Below are 18,975 nucleotides of genomic sequence, written 5' to 3' on the forward strand. Positions count from 1 at the left end.
AAACATCCACCATGCTCATCCCGTACGATCAGATGATCATGTGACAGGCATCATCGAGGCGGCAGAAAGGAAAGCTCCCGAAGAGCTAACGGAAGAAGACAAAATGGCACTGCTCGGACGGCCGAAGGCTGGTGATATTGTTAGGGCACAACTTAGGATAAAAGAAAGTAAAGAATTTAAGGTAAGTAACGGCAGTTAGTTGGGATAATTATTTGGGTTTTAGCCGTTTAAGTACAATCTATTTCGGTGTTAAACAGATAAGCATTTTTGACGACATCCAATAGCGGAAAATACACTTTCATCTCAAGATTTATTATTTAAACAGTAAACAAGTTTAGGGAACAACTTGATTCTACTTCTTCCATTAATCTCAAACAAACTTTAAACAATCTCATCACCCTCCGCTGCTAGGAGGGGATGCTAAACATTACTGTAAAGTTCCCCCAGGCGTTGTCAATTGCATCTCCAAAATGGAGTTAATACAAACGCATCTGCCGTGTTGATGACGGTGCATAAAGCTGTACTATTGCAAACGGATATAACTACAATCACCAGCAGATTGCTCGACACTTGAGCGGATTTACTGCACCGTTCAACCATTGCAAAGCGCCGTGCATGCAACGACGCCTCCTTAGGGTCTTTGCCAATAAACTCAACTGAGTGGCACCGCGTTACATTCGCACAGTGCAACAAGACGCAGAAAAAACAAACAAACCATCAAATTCTCATCAGGACTTGCCACATCTTCACTCAGAAAGAGGTCCTACTCTCTCTCGTCAACATCTTGCCACGGTTACAGCCGCGGGTGGCAAACACTTTCGTGCGACTGTCAGCTTCGCGAACAGTCGATTGCCGTCATCGTGTCGAGCAAAGTGAATAGCCAAACTAAGGACGCCATCATCATCGGTGCTGGCAGCCCGGCCAGCTAGCAGGCGAGAAGTCTTCGACCGGGGCGTCGAAAAAGTCAATAAAATAGTTGAAATCTTTCCATCTGCGCTTGATCCAGCAGAAAACTGCACTCGTATGCCCCCGGGGTCGATGCACCGCGGGGATGATAATTTGGTCGCCTGTGTGCAACATGGGGCGGAAAGGACCTTGCGGGGTGGTGCTAGGAAAATAGACGCCTTGCGACGCCGTCTGTGAGGGCAAATGTTCATCTATTCTGCTGATGAAAGAACACACCCCACCGACTCTCACCCATCCGGCACAGACGCAGGGCTTCAATCGAGATGACCTAATTTAAACGATGTTTTCCAATCATCCCTTCTTCGGGCGTACGCTTCACTGCACGTTAAAAAAAGTGAACTTGTCAGCGTGACGGAGCTTAAGCATGGTGGCCGTACTTAGCGTATTTTCCGTACGCTTGCTGTGGGCACCTCGTGAATCAAGACAAATCTTGACAGCATTTTCACCACACCAAGCACGCTTGGTCTGCCCGCTTTCATGTCCCATTGAACGGTTTGGTTCCACCGTGGTTGCTCTTTAAAAAGCAGTCAGACCTTTTGTTCAGATCAATATAGGTAATAATGGAATCAGCGGTTGTCTTGCGATGCTAGGCAATCTTTCCTCCCTTGCTTTGCTTCACTATGCTTCATTTCACAATTTGTTTGGCTTCGTTCCGCTCCAGCGAAGAATTCGTTTTCTAGGCAAAATATGCGTTTTGTTCACTTGCAAAGTCAAAGTCAATTTTAGAATGAAGAGCAAAAAAAACGGAAAAAATATCGCTGCCACAGCTGGCAATTCTGGGCTTCAGCTGACGGTTCGCAAACAAACTGACCATTCCAAAGTGTACGGAAATCGTCCATCCATTCGGTAAGGATTCATCAAATAAAACCACGGAATGGAAGGAAACCAAAACGGTCACTGCAATAGATAAGTAATTTTACATGCTGCGGTTTTCCCTTCCTTGATTCGCTGCTCATTCGGGCCATCGGCAATACCCAAAGCCAAGCCACGCCAAGGAATGTTCCCGTTGGTTAGAATTTTCCTGCGGTTTTCCGCACTGTCCGGCGGCACAAGATGCCGGGGACGGAATGTGATGGCATTACTCGGCAACTGCAATCGAACGATGATGATGATGATGAAGATGATGACGATAAAGAAGAAAGCTTTTGATCAGCGGGCACTGCGGGTGGTTTCCTGCATGGCGCTTTTCCGCTTCATTACGTTCGAACATTGTCTTATCCACGGGGCAAAACCGTACCACGGGGTGGATCGTAAACCTTGATGGTGGAAGTAAAGCAACGCTTTTTACAGCTGCTTCACTGCGATGGAAGTTTTACAAAACGATGGCTTGCAAATTGGGTTTTGGATTATGGAAATGATATTTATAAACGATGACAAGTAGGAGGTTTGCCAGTACCATTCCACCGGGCTAATGCGAAACGATCGCGATCTCAAGTTAAATGTATTTAAAGCTTCAATTTTACGCAAGAACTGTGCGAACGAACTGTGTAAAAATGTTCCAAATTGAATGGGAACACCTGCCCGATGGAAAGCGTTGGGATAAGTTTATAATCCTCTTAATTAGTATCAACATTCAAATATGACCTAATAAATGATTGCAAAGTTTTGCACCCCACGTCCTCAGCCATGCTATACGTTCATAAAATTTTCTGTAATTGGATTAATGCGTCCTCAAGAATATTTATGACCCGCTCCGGTGGAGGCTCGTCCTATAAAGATATAAACGCACCAGCGTGGATGTGTGTAATGTGTTCAGTTTGAGTTATTATTTCTCGAATTTACTTCAAGCGTTGAATTCGCGTATCAAATTTATTAATGAATGTTAGCACTATTTATTGACGAAGTTGATTTACTACCAGCTGTTATCAAGTGTAAAATGTTACTAGAGTTTGCTGTTGCTTACCTGTTTAGTTAAAACAGGGTTATTTTCTAGATCAGGGCACAACATTGAAACTATATTCAATATCAAATAGATTGTTTTGTTTGCCTACATATCACAAGGCATCCCTGGATGTTCACGCTAGAATGGCTCCGCAGATATTTTGTCTAAAAATTCTTCAAACATACCAAACATTGCAGGCAACCGCTTGACATTCCGACGACTCCGAGCATTTAGAGAACGTACACTACCACAGAGGTTTGTAAGTTTATTTAATCCGTCAAATCGAACCGTTCGATGTAATCCATCGTACCGATCCATTTATGTCGATCGATTGCCGAGCCACTGGGGCCACCTCAATCGGTCCAATCGATGTAAAATCCATCGTACCGATCCATTTATGTCGACCGATTGCCGAGCCACTGGGGCCACCTCAATCGGTCAGTCAGTCAGCGTCACGGTGTCAAACACGAAACAGTCCCGCACTGTTGCTGTGCGTTCCTTTTCGTCGCACCGTTACCGCGGAAAGATGCGTGCAAATTGTGTGACTCATGCAAACGGAACCCAACGTCGGATGGCGCAAATTAAATTCAACCAATCGGTCGGTTTTGCTGCCAAGCAAATGCCCCCTCGATTTTCGTGCCGTTCGTTCGCTCCAGGATTCCGGAGGCCAACGAGGAAACCGATCGTTGGGAGGGAAAATAAAACACGAACATTTCATTGCTCATTAAAACTTTTCCCGCTTTTCCGGTGAGGGCGTTGTGCTGAGCGACGGCCGGCCGGGGAACACGGTACGGATTGAGTTTGTGCCACGATTGCTTTGAAGGTTACAGGTTGGTACTACACATGCTACCATCGAGAAGTTGGCCGTGGAAAGTTTTGCCTCAATGAATGTGCCTGTGCCTCAACATGGTGATGGGTGGTGGTTGGGAAGGAGGCAAAATGAGTTTGCTATGAACATTATACTTTACAAAACACAATGACACATTTATTACACTCTTAATGAATGGGATGAAAATATAATCAGCTAAAGATGGGAAGGAAATATAAATGAGAGTTAAGTAGCTTGTTTGGGGAGATTGGCTGGAACGTGAAGAGTTGGGAACGCAAAACCAACATACTAACTGATTATTATGCTAATTATGCTTTTATGCTTCATTTTTTTCAGGTAAGTGCAAGCAAAAACCCACATGAACTACACTGAACTGCACCATGTAAGCTATGATCGTTGCTATCAGCGGAGCTTTGGGTAAGTTTGCTATCAAACTCATGGATGTGTATTTTTCCAAACAGTATTTTCACTGATAAAATGTGAGCTTTTAATGCAGTGTTCAGAGTAAAGTAGGAGCCACTGAATTCTTTACTTTTAAAGTACCATTTCAAACATCAATACTCGAACCAATCAGTTGCCTCCTTTTGAGGCATGCCGTGAAGCACAATGCTACCTCCGAAGAATTGATTGCCCAACTCAGCCGAAATGGTTAGTTATACGGTCATTTTCACGCCCGTTGGGCTGTCCATCTTTCCGAGCCCAGTGACCGAGCCAATAGCTCGGATTTTATGAGTTCATCCATGAGGCTTTTGGATTGGGACCACGGGCATGGATTGATATTGTTACGTTGAATGTGTTTCTCTTTGTTTGCTCCCTGTTCTGCATCTTCGAGCACTGTTCGCATCCGTACAGCTGATAATCCTCACAAAAGCTAAGAACGATGCACGATACCTCGATTGGAACATAAGGGTACCGTGTGTAAAGTCGTTCTGCATTTTTCTTCCCCGAGAGTGCCCCTCGTTTCGGTACACAGATTTTACTCCGAACCGAGGGCAAAAAAGGGACTCATAAAAAAGCCATGCGCTTCTTTTCGACCGCTTCACTTTCGTCAACCACTCGATAACAAAGTTATATTTATGGCAACGAATTCAATAAACCCTGATGGTTCGGTTGACGGTATTAGGTGCCTTTCCCGTTTTCTTTTCGGTGTTTATGTTTCTCTTCCACTTTGTGTGTGTGTGTGTGTTTTTTATGTTGTTGTGCAGTTTTCTTGAAACCATTTCGTCCATTTACTTTTTCCACCACACAGCGGCCCGTTTTGGGCTTATCTTTCGGCTGGCCTGTGGCTAGGGGGCTTCGGTGAGGGTTTGATTCACCGGGGATGTTTCCGTTTTGAAGGATTTAAAAAAGCAAACAGACAACTTTCATCCCTGCTGGGACAACATTTCACATCGCCGAACATAAACTCCAGAGGTATATTCGGGGGCGTTTTTCTTATGTTACCCATGAAAACTTTCAGCAAATGAATGTGAATGTGAAAGTCAAAGCACTATCAGCGTTTATTTCTCCAAAAAAATCATTTCGTTTGAAAAATTCTCTAACCGTTTACATCACCCTTCTTAACTCTTGTCTACATTTCGGTAATGTCTGTCTTTTATATGCACAACTACGATTTATTTCGCGGAAAATGGGCATATATTCCATCATAAGATACCAGTAATGACATTAAAGCTTTATTGGCAATCTAATGGCTTACCGTTCGCTTCATCCCGTTCGTCAGCATGTCGATGAAGGCGATAAAGCACAACCAAACGATGCGAGCGAATTCTCCTGCGGTTCACCTGGTTCGCCAAAGCCGGCAACGCGGACGAGCGCGACGCGAAGACGTTCGATTTTGTCAATGAAGCTTTTCTGGCGGGGGATGGAGAGGGGAGAGACGGGTTTAGTGAACGTCACGTTGGTACCACAACCAGCCTGGAGCATGTTTCCGGGTTACAATCCCCGTGAAACGACAATGCCGGAGGGGTTGCTTGCTTGTTCTGATAAATGCGAGAGCTTTATGATTTGTGCTTAACGGCGAACGACATATTTGTGTCAATTTCTTTCCTTCTTTCCGCACGTTACACGTTTTAACGTGCTGAATATGGTTGTTAGCATTCGGTGCGAGGTAGGATACGGCGATGGATGCGTTCAACATTGAAAGGTTGACGAATTTTTCATCCATTGAGCTTGTTTCTGCAAATGGCTTTGGTGCTTTTGTATGATTTATGAAATTTCACACCAAAATACGAAACGATGAATCATATCCTTTTTAAAAAGCAGGCCACATTAATCCATGTATTGTACCATACGGCATTGTGTGTACATTTCAATAGAACTCTAAACAGATGGATACGTATTAGGCGCAGCACAAAATACCTCCGGTTTCGTTCTAAAATTACAATCTGCCACAGCGCGTTGAATTTATGGCTTTGTTTTGTTTGACCATTGAGAAAATCGCATCAATCCCACAACACAGTCACGTGCGGGCGGCTCATTTGCATAGCAAACATGTACCTTTTGCTGCATGCTCGCACTCATTTGTGTGCGTGTGTGTGTATCATTTCGCCACAAGAACACCCGTAATTGATCAATTGTGCGTAATTAAACGGACTATTTAGCGTGCCCTGGCAGCACACTTCATTTCATTAACGTTGCCCATGAATGGTACCTGTTAAACGTCCATCTACTGCTGCCGTTCGCACATCCCCAACCACATCCAACGGTGGAGTGAGCATCAGCACAACCACGTACACATCAACCATTTACGATGCCGTACCATTTCGGACTGTACATGATGTGTGGTGTGCTTTTTCATTCCTCGCAAAAACAAAAAAAATAATATCAAGCACAAATTTGTAGTACTATTGTTTTACGACACAATCACCGTGCGAAATGGTCGGACTGCCGGCAGCCGGGAATCGATCAAAATTCGGTGTGTAGGGAGCAGCACGGGCGAGTACACGCTCGCGCCCAAATGCACGCATTCCGCACAACACCATGTCAAAGCGGTAACGGCCGCATTACTGCGCGAGCTTGTGAAGGGGGAGAGAGTGAATATCCTAGAGACCGCCGAATGGCAAACAAGGTCGTTCTGTACCGCGTAAGCGTAACTTTATACTGTAGTTATGTGCTGGGGAAGAATAAAGCATGATAAACACAAATGTAAACGGAAGGTTCATGAATGGCACCGGGTGGCAGTGGCGACGCTGGAACTACATGATAGAAATAAAATTTAATTCAATTTCGGTGTGCCATTTCTAAACGGTAATATTCCACCGTTGCCAATCGAAACAACCACCCAAAAGCGTACATCCAGTTCCGTTCACCGTCAGTTAAGGTGCACAAAGGGGGTGGGAGAAGAAATATTGCCGTTCAGTTTAATGCCGATTGCAATTTTCCTTGGGAAAATTCGACCAACCGTCAAAGTGTGCGTTCGGTAGCGTTACGGTCGCTTCACCTATACACCCATGCGGAAGTCATTTCACAGACAAAAGCAGCAGCAGGCCAGGGGGCACCGGGCACAAGACCTCGTCCCCCTTTTCCACTTTCCAATGAGTTGGCAAATTTATCGTTCTTCGGTTCTATTGAGTAGCTCGGGCGTGTCCCAGCACTGGGCCACTGGTTGGCACCACCTGCCGGCCACCATTTGTCAACGGTGAGTCCTACTACGCGAACCAACCACCGAATGGTGCATCATCACGGCTGGTGAAAAGCTTTCGCGACCAGCCCTTCACAATAGACACCACCCTCCGAGACGACACACAATAGAGCCAATAGAATGGGGCCAGCGTATGCAAAGGACGGTGGGGATAAGAAATTAATTGTAATTTATTGTACGCTCAAACAATCACCCCTCCATTCAATGCAGGACGCGAAAATTCGCGCAGGTGGTGCTCATCACTTATGACTTTCGGCTGAGGTGGATGCAGAGCCAAAGGTCACCTCCTAGCGGAATATGGGAACATTAACATATTGCTTGGGAATGTTGATTTATGATCTTGCCATCAAACCGCTGCATCCAGGCCAAAAGAAAGGAGCGTCATTAACAGTCGTTGAGGTTAGCTGTCGTAAAATATAGAATAATGATGTACGAGTTTTGCTATTTATTGTATTAATTCGGTATTGTTTGGGTTAGAGTGACTTTTTACCAATAATTGTTACAAAGTAAATGCTGCTCATCAGAAATGGTAATGAAATGTAGCTTATTGTGCAAACGTCCAATAAGCTGGCTGTAATATGTGTAACTGCTGAACTCTGGAAAGAAGCTTCTAGTCTTCCCGCCATTTAGTCTGCAACTGTAAATTTGTTTGTGAAGTTCATTTTATACTTAAATAAGTTCATTTTGCTTCATCTTAGGAGTTCATAATTCTGCTCTAGATGGGGTGTCATGATTTCTTCAAAGATTCCTAACACAAGGTGGATAGTTTATGTAGCTGATTAGTTACAATAATTCGTGTAATCGATTTCATTTACCTTTCCTGAATTGTTGTCACACTTATAATAAATAGAAACGTTCTGCCTCATAGCCACACAATTATTCTTTGCTGTTTAGTAGCAGTTAGTTTTGTAGCTCAATTTCACGCAATTTTTCAATTTCACTCACTCATATTGTCATAATTTAGAACAACTTTGAATTGTATTTCTTTCTCACGTTTTTTTTTTGGTTGTTATTTACCTTTTGTTGCAAACAGTCATACATTGACGGGATGGTTGTAACAGTAAGTAACCCTAGCGCGTGATTTCTGTTTGCAAAACGCTTGCATCTTCTGTTGTATGTTAAATGATAAGATACCAACACCACACACTGTCAACGGACATCAGCGATGAAGGAGATAGCTTAATGATGTGACTATTTATCTAGTCCTCCCAACCTTCACTGCAGCTTTGCTCCATTCAACCAGATGCCGCCTTCGGCCTCCAGAATGGTAGCCGTTTTGGACAACGTCATCGGCATCTTCATTCGCGAGCTGACGGTAAAGCGCAGTTTGCTCACCATCTGCACAATGCCGAACTTCACCTCCAGCAGTCCAAATCGCATCCCGATGCAATTGCGCGGCCCATCGCCGAACGGTAAAAATGCGTGCGTATGTCTGGAGTGTACCGCGTCCGATGCGAACCGGTCGGGGTCGAAACGTTCCGGGTCGGGATAGATGGTCGCATCGTGATGTATCGCGTAGATCGGTATCATCAGCATCGTGTCACGCTCTAGCGTCACCTTCGCTGTCTCCACCGCGTACGGTTGCGTTGCGACGCGTATCAACTGCGGCACCGGTGGATACATGCGAAGTGTCTCTGCGAATGGGTGGAAAGATGGGTATAATGAGAGGAGCTCAATTGACACTCGAGCGCTCGGCGAGTGTCAGCAGTGCCGTCGCTGCGTAATTTACCATTAATGACCTGATCGAGGTACGTCATCTCTTTGAGTGCATCGTACGTAATCTGGCCGTCGTGAAGTTTCAGCTTTTCCAACACTTCGGCACGCACCCGCTCCTGAATCTCTGGATTGTTGGCCAGCTCGAACAGCGCAAACGAGAGTGTGGTTGAGGAGGTTTCAAACCCGGCAAAGAAAAACACAAACGCCTGGGCAGCCACCTCGTCTAGCGTTAGCTTTTCCTGCCCGTCGGCCGCGTCATCCTCGACCGTGCCCTTGTTCTTGAGTTGTATCAACAGATTGAGGAAATCGGGCCGTTCAGTCGCGTTCCGTTCCCGATCGCTGACCGTCTCAGTCACTAGTGGCATGAAAAATGATGACACATCGGAAGGAAGCACTGGCATATGTAACCGTTTCGCTATCTCCTTATAGGAAATTTGCAGAAAAGTAACCATGTTACGCCAGGCAGATGGTTTAAACACTTTGTCACCGATTTCGAGCAACTTGGAGCCCTCGTTTTTCAACGAATTGCACTGCAATCCGAAGGCACACGAGCCTACCACATCGCACGTAAAGCACTGAGACAACAGCTTCACATCGATCGATTCAGCCCGATCGACGTAGCGTGTCACTGATGCGAGAAACTCATCACCGATCTCGCGTATCGTCACGAACATCTGCTTGATCTTGCCGGAGGTGAACGTGGGGCTGAGCTTGTTGCGCAGATAGCGCCACCGTTCACCGTCCAATGCAAACAAATGTCCGGACAGTGGGTCATCCCGTTCGTTCACGTACAGTCCACGATCGTGGAAGCTGTTGAAATCTTTTACCAGAATCCGTTTCACCATATCCAGATCGCTCACGATTAGTATAGGCTTGAGCATGAAGTATAATCCCACGAGTGGAGCCGATTGCGCTTTGCCCTTGTTGTACGCTTCCCCCAACACATCGTTGAAGTGCAGCTTCGAGCCAACGCCTTTCATGTTACCGACGGGGAACGATGCCTCCAGCTGCGGCATGTTCCGATTTGTCCAGTAACGGTAGTGTTGCTTTACATAGTAGTAAAGCAACGTGAGGGCTGGCAACACCAAATATAACACCACGTTGACGTAACCCATGGCTAAATTTACACTAGACCTTCACGCCCGTAACGAAACAAACAACCGCTCTCGACCGAAGTCAAGAACCAACTGAAACGCACCCGAGAATACCAACCCAACCAGAATATCGAAGATTGATGGACACTGCGAACTAACAATCAGCGCACAACCACAAACGTTTTATCTGCTGTACGCTGCTGTAGTGGTACCGCTGCTGCCATCCACCGCCTAATGAACGCAACCGCCCTGTTGTGGTCAAGTTATTCTTTTTTTATTTGGCTCCCCCGGAAATCAACACCGCGACAACGCACCCACGCACATATGCAAAAAAGAAATACAATCATCATCATATCTAGCTCGCTGCTGCGCTGCTGTGCAGACAGCTTTATATTTTTGGACATGGTTATCAGAAATTTAATTTTAATCTCAACCTCGCGTTCGAGAATTCGCTTAGATAAATGCCATTTTGTGATGTGATGTTTGTGTGTTGGAACCGCCGACGAAAAGCCACACCCAAGTTTGGCACCCTGTTTACTGTTCGATGTTTGCAAAGCGACTTGAAGTGCGCTTATAAAGTTTGTTTTCTTACAGAATCGCTCATTTGTATCGTCTCTATTGATTTATTCATAAAAATGCTCAATTTACTTAACGTAATTTCTTATAAATAATATCATTACAACATTTACCATAGTTACAATGAATAAGTTATACATATTTAGATGTTTTAGTAAAGAAATGCTTAGACAGCTACTTTAATACATCATTCAAATATAGTTGACTACACACAAATATATTATATTATACTACACAGTTACAGGCGTGATGCTTTCAACCAGATACCTCCTTTGGCTTCTGGGAATCCAGAGCTATTTGACAACTTCAACGGAAGTGTTGTTCGCGGATCAACACTGAACCGCAGTTTGCTCAACACTCGTACAACTCCAAATTTCACCTCCAACAATCCAAATCGCATACCGATGCAATTTCTAGGGCCGTCCCCAAAAGGCAAAAATGCGTGACTTTGATCACTGTTGATCGTTTCCGGTGCAAACCGATCCGGATCGAAGCGATCTGGGTCGGGAAATATTTCTGGATCATGATGAAACGCTTGAACCGGAATCAGTACCATTGTCCCTTTTTCCAGCGTTACATTCAAGGTTGGTAGATGGTACGGCTCGTTCGCAACACGAAACAGCTGTCCAGCGGGTGTGTACAAGCGAAGCGTTTCTGTGGATAAACAATAAGCAAACGTTAAATTCACGCCACCCAATTCGCACTACCACTGATTACCATTAATGATCTGATCGAGGTACGTCATCTCTTTCAGCGCATCGTACGTAATAAGCCCATCGTGGCGGGCTAACGCTTGCATAATCTCCTTCCGACATCGTTCCTGCACCTCCTGATGCTTAGCCAGTAGGAACAGTGCGAACGAAAGTGTCGTCGAGGAAGTTTCGAACCCGGCGAAGAAAAATAAAAACGCCTGTGCGGCCACCTCGTCCAGCGTTAGCTTTTCCAACCCTTCCGATGCGTCATCCTCGACCGTGCCCTTGTTCTTGAGTTGTATCAACAGATTGAGGAAATCGGGCCGTTCTATCGCGTTCCGTTCCCTGTGTTCTACTGTAGAACGTACGATCGGCCTAAAGAACGACGACACTTCGCGAGGAAGCGCCGGCAAACGGAGTGCTCTCGAAAGACGGGGAAAAATTCCAATCGCCATCGAGTACACCATACCCAACGGACTAGGCCGGAACACTTTCTCGCCGATTACAAGCAATTTGGAGCCCTCGTTTTTCAGCGAGTTGCACTGTAACCCAAAGGCGCACGAGCCTACCACATCGCACGTAAAACATTGACACAGTAACTTAATGTCGAACGGTTCATCCCGATCGATATACTTGTCGAACGATGCAAGAAACTCATCTCCGATCTCGCGTATCGTCACGAACATCTGCTTGATCTTGCCGGAGGTGAACGTGGGGCTGAGCTTGTTGCGCAGATAGCGCCACCGTTCGCCACCGATCGAGAACAAATGTCCGGACAGTGGATCATCCCGCTCGTTCACGTACATACCGCGGTCGTGGAAGCTGTTAAAGTCTTTCACCATCATCCTCCTGGCTAGGTCCACATCTGTCACGATCAGTACAGGGCTGATAAGAAAGTATACCCCAGCGACCGGTGATTGTCCACGAAATCGGCGATACACTTCATCGAGCATATCGTTGATGCTCCGTTTCGTTCCGACACCGTTCATGTTACCGAGCGGTAGGGATGGGTCCAGCTGGGGAATGCCTTTATCTTTCCAGTAGCTATAGCGACGCCTAACGGAATAATACAGTAGCGATGCTACCGCTACTAACAGCAACAACCACATCGCCATGCTAGAGACACACCGCACGGTGAACACTCGTCGATCGCTAGAATGGCACTGGCCGTGAGCGGATAAAACACACCGTTGAGAGCTGTGCAAGAGCTGCGAGAGCGCAAAGCAGATTACTGGCGGAGGAGTAAAGTTAAACGCACACTAACGCTTTATCTACTGTGTGACTGAAATACTTTGTTTTGTTGTACTAAGCGCTCGATAGCAAGACTGAGGACGCTTGACTCGATAGTTGTATATGTTTATTTTCGGTGCCGTATTACGTCGTATAACTGGTTGACTGGTATGAGTAGTATTTTCGACTCATTTGTACTTTGAATGACTCCACACATTGCCTGAAGTTAAGAGAGATATTAAAAATATCTTGCTTAACCTCTGTTTCGACTCAGAGCAACGGTGCACCTGAAGAGAGTCTAAAAGCGAAATATATTGTTTGCATATCGCTGAGCCAGATCTTGCCACTGGTTGTACCGGCTGGCAAGCGGATTCGTTTCCATCACCAGATCATGTCCAATGTTAAGCACCGCATCGATCGATCCTGAAGTCGTTGGGCGCCAGATGATGTTCTGCAGAGTGCTATCAGCCGATGGAGTCGGAGTGCTGTATGGAAACGTTACGGACCAACGTCAATGATGTACATGGTGTAAAGCAACTACAGCAGACCACTTACCCGTATCGTGCAAAGTTCGTCCACAGGCGCAACATACGTTGGCGCACCGTTATAGCATGGCTAGTGCCGGGAATATCACCTGCACCGAACAATGCTGGATAGAACAAATAGAACAGCTCATCACCATGGATCGCTCCCGGAAGTGAAATGCCCGCGAAGCGTTTCATCAAGTTTAAGTCACCATCGTACTTGAATTGGTACACATAAACAGAAGACCGTGCTGCGTGTCGTCTGGCCATTTCGAACTGCGTGTATGTAAATTGATGGTCCGTAAGATAGTTGGTGAACTCAGTCAGCAGCGCAGGACTCAACGGTTGGCTCTGCCAGTAGTACTGCTGGAAAGCTTGACTGACAGCCGCAGATGCGGCACTACCCTCCGGAATGTTCCAAAAGTGTGGAACCAGCAGGTGAGGATTGTTGTTAAACATAGCGAAGATGCCGGGATTAGTTATCATTTCTTCGACACTAAACAGTAGGGCATCCATGTCGACAAAGCCAGTCATCAGTGGTACGGCACGATACGATCCACTGTCGATGATTTCGATGGGTAATCTGTCGAGTGCCGCGGATGCACCGGCAGACTCAATGACAGCGGCGAAATCCAACGGTCTCAGGAACAACGGAACACCCTGCCCTTGGCCTGTTCCACCCTGTAGTGCGATCAGGTCACGGTAAGGGATCTGGCGCAATGCGGCCACCATTGAGGCCGTATCGGTTGTGGGAATTCCCAGTGCTGTTGCCATTCGGTTCACTTGCTCCCGTGGATTCGGCTGCATTGTCCAAGAGTTGAGTGTCGCTCCGCTGTGAATGATTGCACGCTGAAACAATCCCGTTGTCAGTGGTGACAGTGTGAGGAAGTGTACCAATGTACCACCGGCCGATTGGCCGAAGACCGTCACTTGATTAGGGTCTCCACCGAAAGCGAGTACGTTGCTTTGCACCCACCGTAAGGCTTCGACACAGTCCTTTATTGCCCAGTTGCCCGATGCACTGGCATCACCCGTACTGAGGAACCCTAGCACACCCAGTCGATAGTTGAGCGTTACGATGACCACATTTTCCGGCATGAAGTACCGTGAATCGTACAGTGCAACATCGCCGGAACCACCGACGTACGCACCGCCATGAACGAAAACCATCACCGGCCGCGTACCAATCAACGAAGGACTGTAGACGTTCAGGAACAGACAATCTTCTCCCTCGGTTGGTAGACCGTCCGGTGAGGGACAGCTTTGACCGTGCTGGCTGGCATCACGCACACCCGTCCATCCGCCATGCGGTACCGGGCTTGCGAAGCGCAACGCACCGACTGGTGGCTCTGCATACGGAATGCCCTTGAAGGAATAGTACGTGCAGAATAGGCCACACGATTCGGTCGTTCCTTGCACCTGTCCACCGGACGTGCTAATGATTGGACGGTCCTACGTATTGTAGACAATTGAAACAATCATGAACTTCTTCACACCGAACCTAAATCTTCAAATCTTACACTCTGTCCAAGAACACTTAGCGCCAGCAAGACAACTAATGGTACACTCCGGAGCCACATGTTGCAATAATACACCGTACACCTTCTCTAAGAGGCCTGCCTAAAACGGTAGCTTTTATACAATTTGCTTTTACAACCAATTAAGTCCGCGAAATTTTCCGATAAGATACTGTTGCCTAGAATAGCCACGGTATGATGGATCTCAGTCTTAACGAATGATGCAGAAATAGTCCTAAATTAAGGGTGCGGTTCGTAATCAAATCCTCCCCGTATCGCTTGCGTACGATAACGCAATATGTTGGGGTGTTCCTTATCCAAGAAGACATTGCCCGGTACCTTCTGAACCAGCATACGATTCGATTTATATGCAATTCGAATGAAAAATCTTTAGCTAGAACTACCAAAGCTCATTTTTCCGCATGAATGCAATGCAGTTTTTCTTCGTTTTTATTAAACGCTAAGGTTTTGGGTGCTATTTCGAAAACATCTGTTCTTTGCATGAACTCTTCTAGTAATGCTAAATCTCCAAATTGCTACCATTAATCTCTTCCCTGATAAGTCTGATTTGTGTGGCTAACATTTGATTCAAAAGCATCACACTCTGTTCCACTTTACGCGGCACGGCTTATCAGCAGCTCAACACGGCCACTGGGGTACGGTATCGGTTGATGTGGCGATATCTTCAACGTTGCAGGGGATACCGAAGTTAAGCGCACGGTACACTCTTTCAAAATGTTGCCCAATCCTACGCGAACAATCAACAGGGCCAAGCTTGACCCGATCGGGAACGGTACATCACCCAGGGGCCGGTAGAGTAGTGTTTCTTTCCTGGATCTTAAAACAGGCCTTTCGGGATCGAACCGATTGGGATCTGGATAGAATTCAGCATCATGATGAAGTGCGTAGATAGGGATGATCACTTTCGTGTTTCTCGGTATCATAAGTTCCCCACTTGGAAGTCGATGATTGGCACCGGTCATAAACGATATTTCATCAATCGGAGGATACTTGCGAAGCGTTTCTGGAAGTTTTGATACGAAGCATGTGAATTTTTGCGTTGAATTTAGCTTAGTGTCGAAGCTTCACTACAACACTCACCTCCAATCACCTTGTCCAAAAAGTCAACCATTGAATCACTCGATCGCTTCAGTACCTTATGCAAATTGTGTTGTATCTTTGGATTATGGCCCATCTCAAACAGACAGGCAACGATCGTTCCTGCCGCTGTGTAAAACACATGTTGAACAAGCTCTAGCATCAGCGTTTTCGTATCTTCGAACGCCATACGATCGGCTGCGCTAGCGTGTTGCTCCAGTTGTTTCATATACTTGAGGAAGTTAGCATCCGTGGTAGGTGTGGTTGAGATGGCACTTACAAGCTCCTCCAGAATAAGTGGATGTTCTTGCATGTGATTGAACGCTTTCCGTAACACACGTGTGAATCCCGCATCTGGAAAAGCCGTGGAAAATACCTCCCACACTGTGCCGGATGGATGTTTGGCTAGTTTTTCTGTAATGGGTAGCTTATGTTCATCCGCTGTATATCGCTTCCCGAATATACATCTCGTCAATGCTCGTGCCACGAACAGCTCCACGATCGCTTTTACATCAACTGACGTACTGGAGGAACACAACATTTCCGTAATCTGCCCAGTCTCCTCCGTCACCACATCCACTAAAGATTCAAAATGCTCATCCTCGAAAGCGTTCCACCAGCTTCCAAACGTTGCACCGTCGGATGTGTTTCTACCGGCCAGCTTTACAAACTCCTCACTCAGCATGTGCTCGATCAAGTACGGATCGGTCGGTATCACGCACGGTGTCAGATACATTACCGCTCCGCCTATGGGCCATTTTTTTGCCTTAAATTCACGATACAGCCGCTGGGTCGTGTACATGCGATGCTCTGTACGACCGGCCGCTCTATAGTCACCGTACAGCACACCGGTCCTGCCGGTGCTGGGAAAACGTCGATCGACCCAAACCGATCGCCGCTTATCCAGGATCAGACACAATCCCAACCCGGAAAACAACAGCACCGTGGTACTGAGAGCGATCCAAAACTCCACGATCGGCATTTGGGTCGGCACTCACTTTTCAACTGGATGCCCATCGATCAGATAACGGACCGAACCCGGTGCAAGTGTGAAGTTTCGGTTAAAGACGTTGCGGCACAGGCATTGATTTCGAAAGAATCTCATTTATCATTGCCTCAGGAAGCGACCGATAAGAGTGAGTTGCATAATGTTTGGTACGGGCGTTTACTGGAGCAACTTACTGTCTGTGTGGTTCACTAAGCAAGGGCTTAATTTTCGTATCAGAAATATGATTAGCATCGCTGAGCTGACTCAAAAACGGGTGATAAGATAGTGACACATAAGGGAAAGGCGGATAAACGTTTAACTGGGGCAGTCTTCATTTGGCGGTTTCAATACGCTACATTGTTAAAACTCACTTTCTGTCCCATTTTATAATTGCGCCATTTCATGGAGTGCCGTCGATGATAAATTTATAGGTCACAGGTACTTCTCGATCACTAAACCATCGTTAAAAAAAAAAACATTTTCATTGGTTATGTAAAAAGTTATTGCTCTTGTTGGAAGGTAGACTGCAAAACTCTAACTTGAACAGCAATTATTGCTTTAACTATCTAACTATCATATCGATTAACAATAATCGTTCACTATAATTGGCGTTGGTTTTTGCTATAATAATTGATTTTTAACATCTTTTTCTGGATCTACAATACTTGTCAGTATTGACCTTTCCTTGCAATTGAGAGCTTCCAATTAAGTTTGAGAATTAAGTTCCGGGGCTTCGTTAAAAAAAAATATATTTTCTACTTGACGAAGACACATTTCGCATAAAAAAATATGCCATCAAATTCGCGTGGTTATATCATGCTGCGGTGAAGACTTTGGCAGTAGCGATTTAGACCAGCGATAAAAAAGGCTAATGACTTTATATGCCCTAATTGCCTTGTGAAAGTCACTGCAAAATAATGAAAAGCTGTGAACATTCATATTCATCGTTCATCGTTTTTAGTGCTCCAAAGATCACGGAAAAAGTAATAACTGACACAAAACACCTGCATCATTTAACTTTTAAACAACCGAATAATTAGGTTATATGAGGTAGAATTTAACTCAGGAAAATATTAAACTGATCGTGAGAATCCAGTAAAATTTGATTGCTAAGCTTTAACATAAGCATGTATTAAATAGGACCAATTTGCAGAGCTTCAAATCGAGACACCGAGTTCACGATCTTCTTCCTTTGCAGTGTAGTCAAATATCAATATTTATTGATCCAAAGCTCATCATATGTTTTTTTTTTCTTCTCCTGATTCCCTTGCTCTACATTAACCTTAGCATTAAACAAAACTAGAAGCTTACCGCAAAAGTCATATATACAGCAATAACTTCTAATTCTGTTCCTATACTAAAGACAATCTTCATGAATATTCATCGCCCAAACAAAAACGACCAGTTATAGGACAGTGTTTGTGTTTTTTTTTCGTCGGCAAAACTCGAACGGAGTAAGATCACCGATCCCGGGCTATTCATGGAATTGATGTAGAGGCTGCGTTCGTAAACAAAAAGAGCAACGAAACGTTAGCATGAACGTAGAGACGCAATTTGTAAACCAATTCGGCATATGGTCGAATTCACCATCACACACATCGACCGCTCTCAAGTATCTGCACCGTGACGACGCTCTAACCAATGTCCAAAATTATGAAGGCCACACCAGTTAATGCTCCACCATCGTGTGTCGCCGTGAGTGTGCTAATGGAGCAGCACCCATATATCGAGAAAATGATGATTCCAAATCTGGTCATACTCTTCCTCTATTGCTATACGGGTGGTGGCAGTGCTCCGACCCTTAATAGTCCCACTACTGCCACCTAGCTCCCGGGCTGACCCACGAATAAGCGGTGAAATGTTGCTTCAAAAACTGCTCAGTCATTACAGATTCGCAACACAACTTCAACTTCTTCTGTTGGTAGGGAGGTTTCTTCATTTGACTTCCCCAAACTTCAATTTTGCTCGAAGCGCAAATGCTCGTGTTGATTATTTCATTTTCTACCCACGCGCTTGGGTCTTAAATTCGGTATCTTATCTAGCATTTTTTTGTTATACAAACCAATCGGAATCTGCTCGTCACTGTACGGTCAAAATGCGCAGTTTTTCACACTTCTTTTATCTTATCTAACGATCATGTAAATGAAGAATTTAATTCTAAAACAATACACCTTAATACTTTCCTGTTTTTAAATCGAATAACAGCAGCTTTTCAACAGATTG

At 45.4% G+C, this 18,975-nt stretch overlaps 3 protein-coding genes across 3 annotated transcripts in view; 1 reads left to right on the plus strand and 2 right to left on the minus strand.

Annotated features, from left to right (window-relative positions):
* Nucleotides 1-18,975, plus strand: part of LOC128709287 (sodium/calcium exchanger 3) — a 93,425-nt gene that overhangs the window by 52,405 nt on the left and 22,045 nt on the right. Inside the window, exon 3 of the mRNA XM_053804275.1 lies at nucleotides 33-181. Within this exon, the coding sequence (XP_053660250.1) occupies nucleotides 33-181 (149 nt within the window). The remainder of the gene's footprint in view (nucleotides 1-32; nucleotides 182-18,975) is intronic.
* Nucleotides 10,942-12,513, minus strand: LOC128709296 (cytochrome P450 6a2-like). Its single transcript, XM_053804283.1, has 2 exons — nucleotides 11,421-12,513; nucleotides 10,942-11,357 (listed from the first exon to the last, which is right to left on the minus strand). The coding sequence occupies exons 1-2, from the start codon at nucleotides 12,508-12,510 to the stop codon at nucleotides 10,942-10,944; spliced, it is 1,506 nt and encodes a 501-aa protein (XP_053660258.1). The 5' UTR covers nucleotides 12,511-12,513.
* Nucleotides 15,281-16,746, minus strand: LOC128709295 (probable cytochrome P450 6a13). The gene is made up of 2 exons (XM_053804282.1): nucleotides 15,768-16,746; nucleotides 15,281-15,690 (listed from the first exon to the last, which is right to left on the minus strand). Exons 1-2 carry the CDS (start codon nucleotides 16,744-16,746, stop codon nucleotides 15,281-15,283), a joined length of 1,389 nt encoding a protein of 462 aa, XP_053660257.1.

The sequence above is a fragment of the Anopheles marshallii genome, chromosome 2, assembly GCF_943734725.1.
Source record: "Anopheles marshallii chromosome 2, idAnoMarsDA_429_01, whole genome shotgun sequence".
Taxonomy (NCBI): Eukaryota; Metazoa; Arthropoda; class Insecta; order Diptera; family Culicidae; genus Anopheles; species Anopheles marshallii.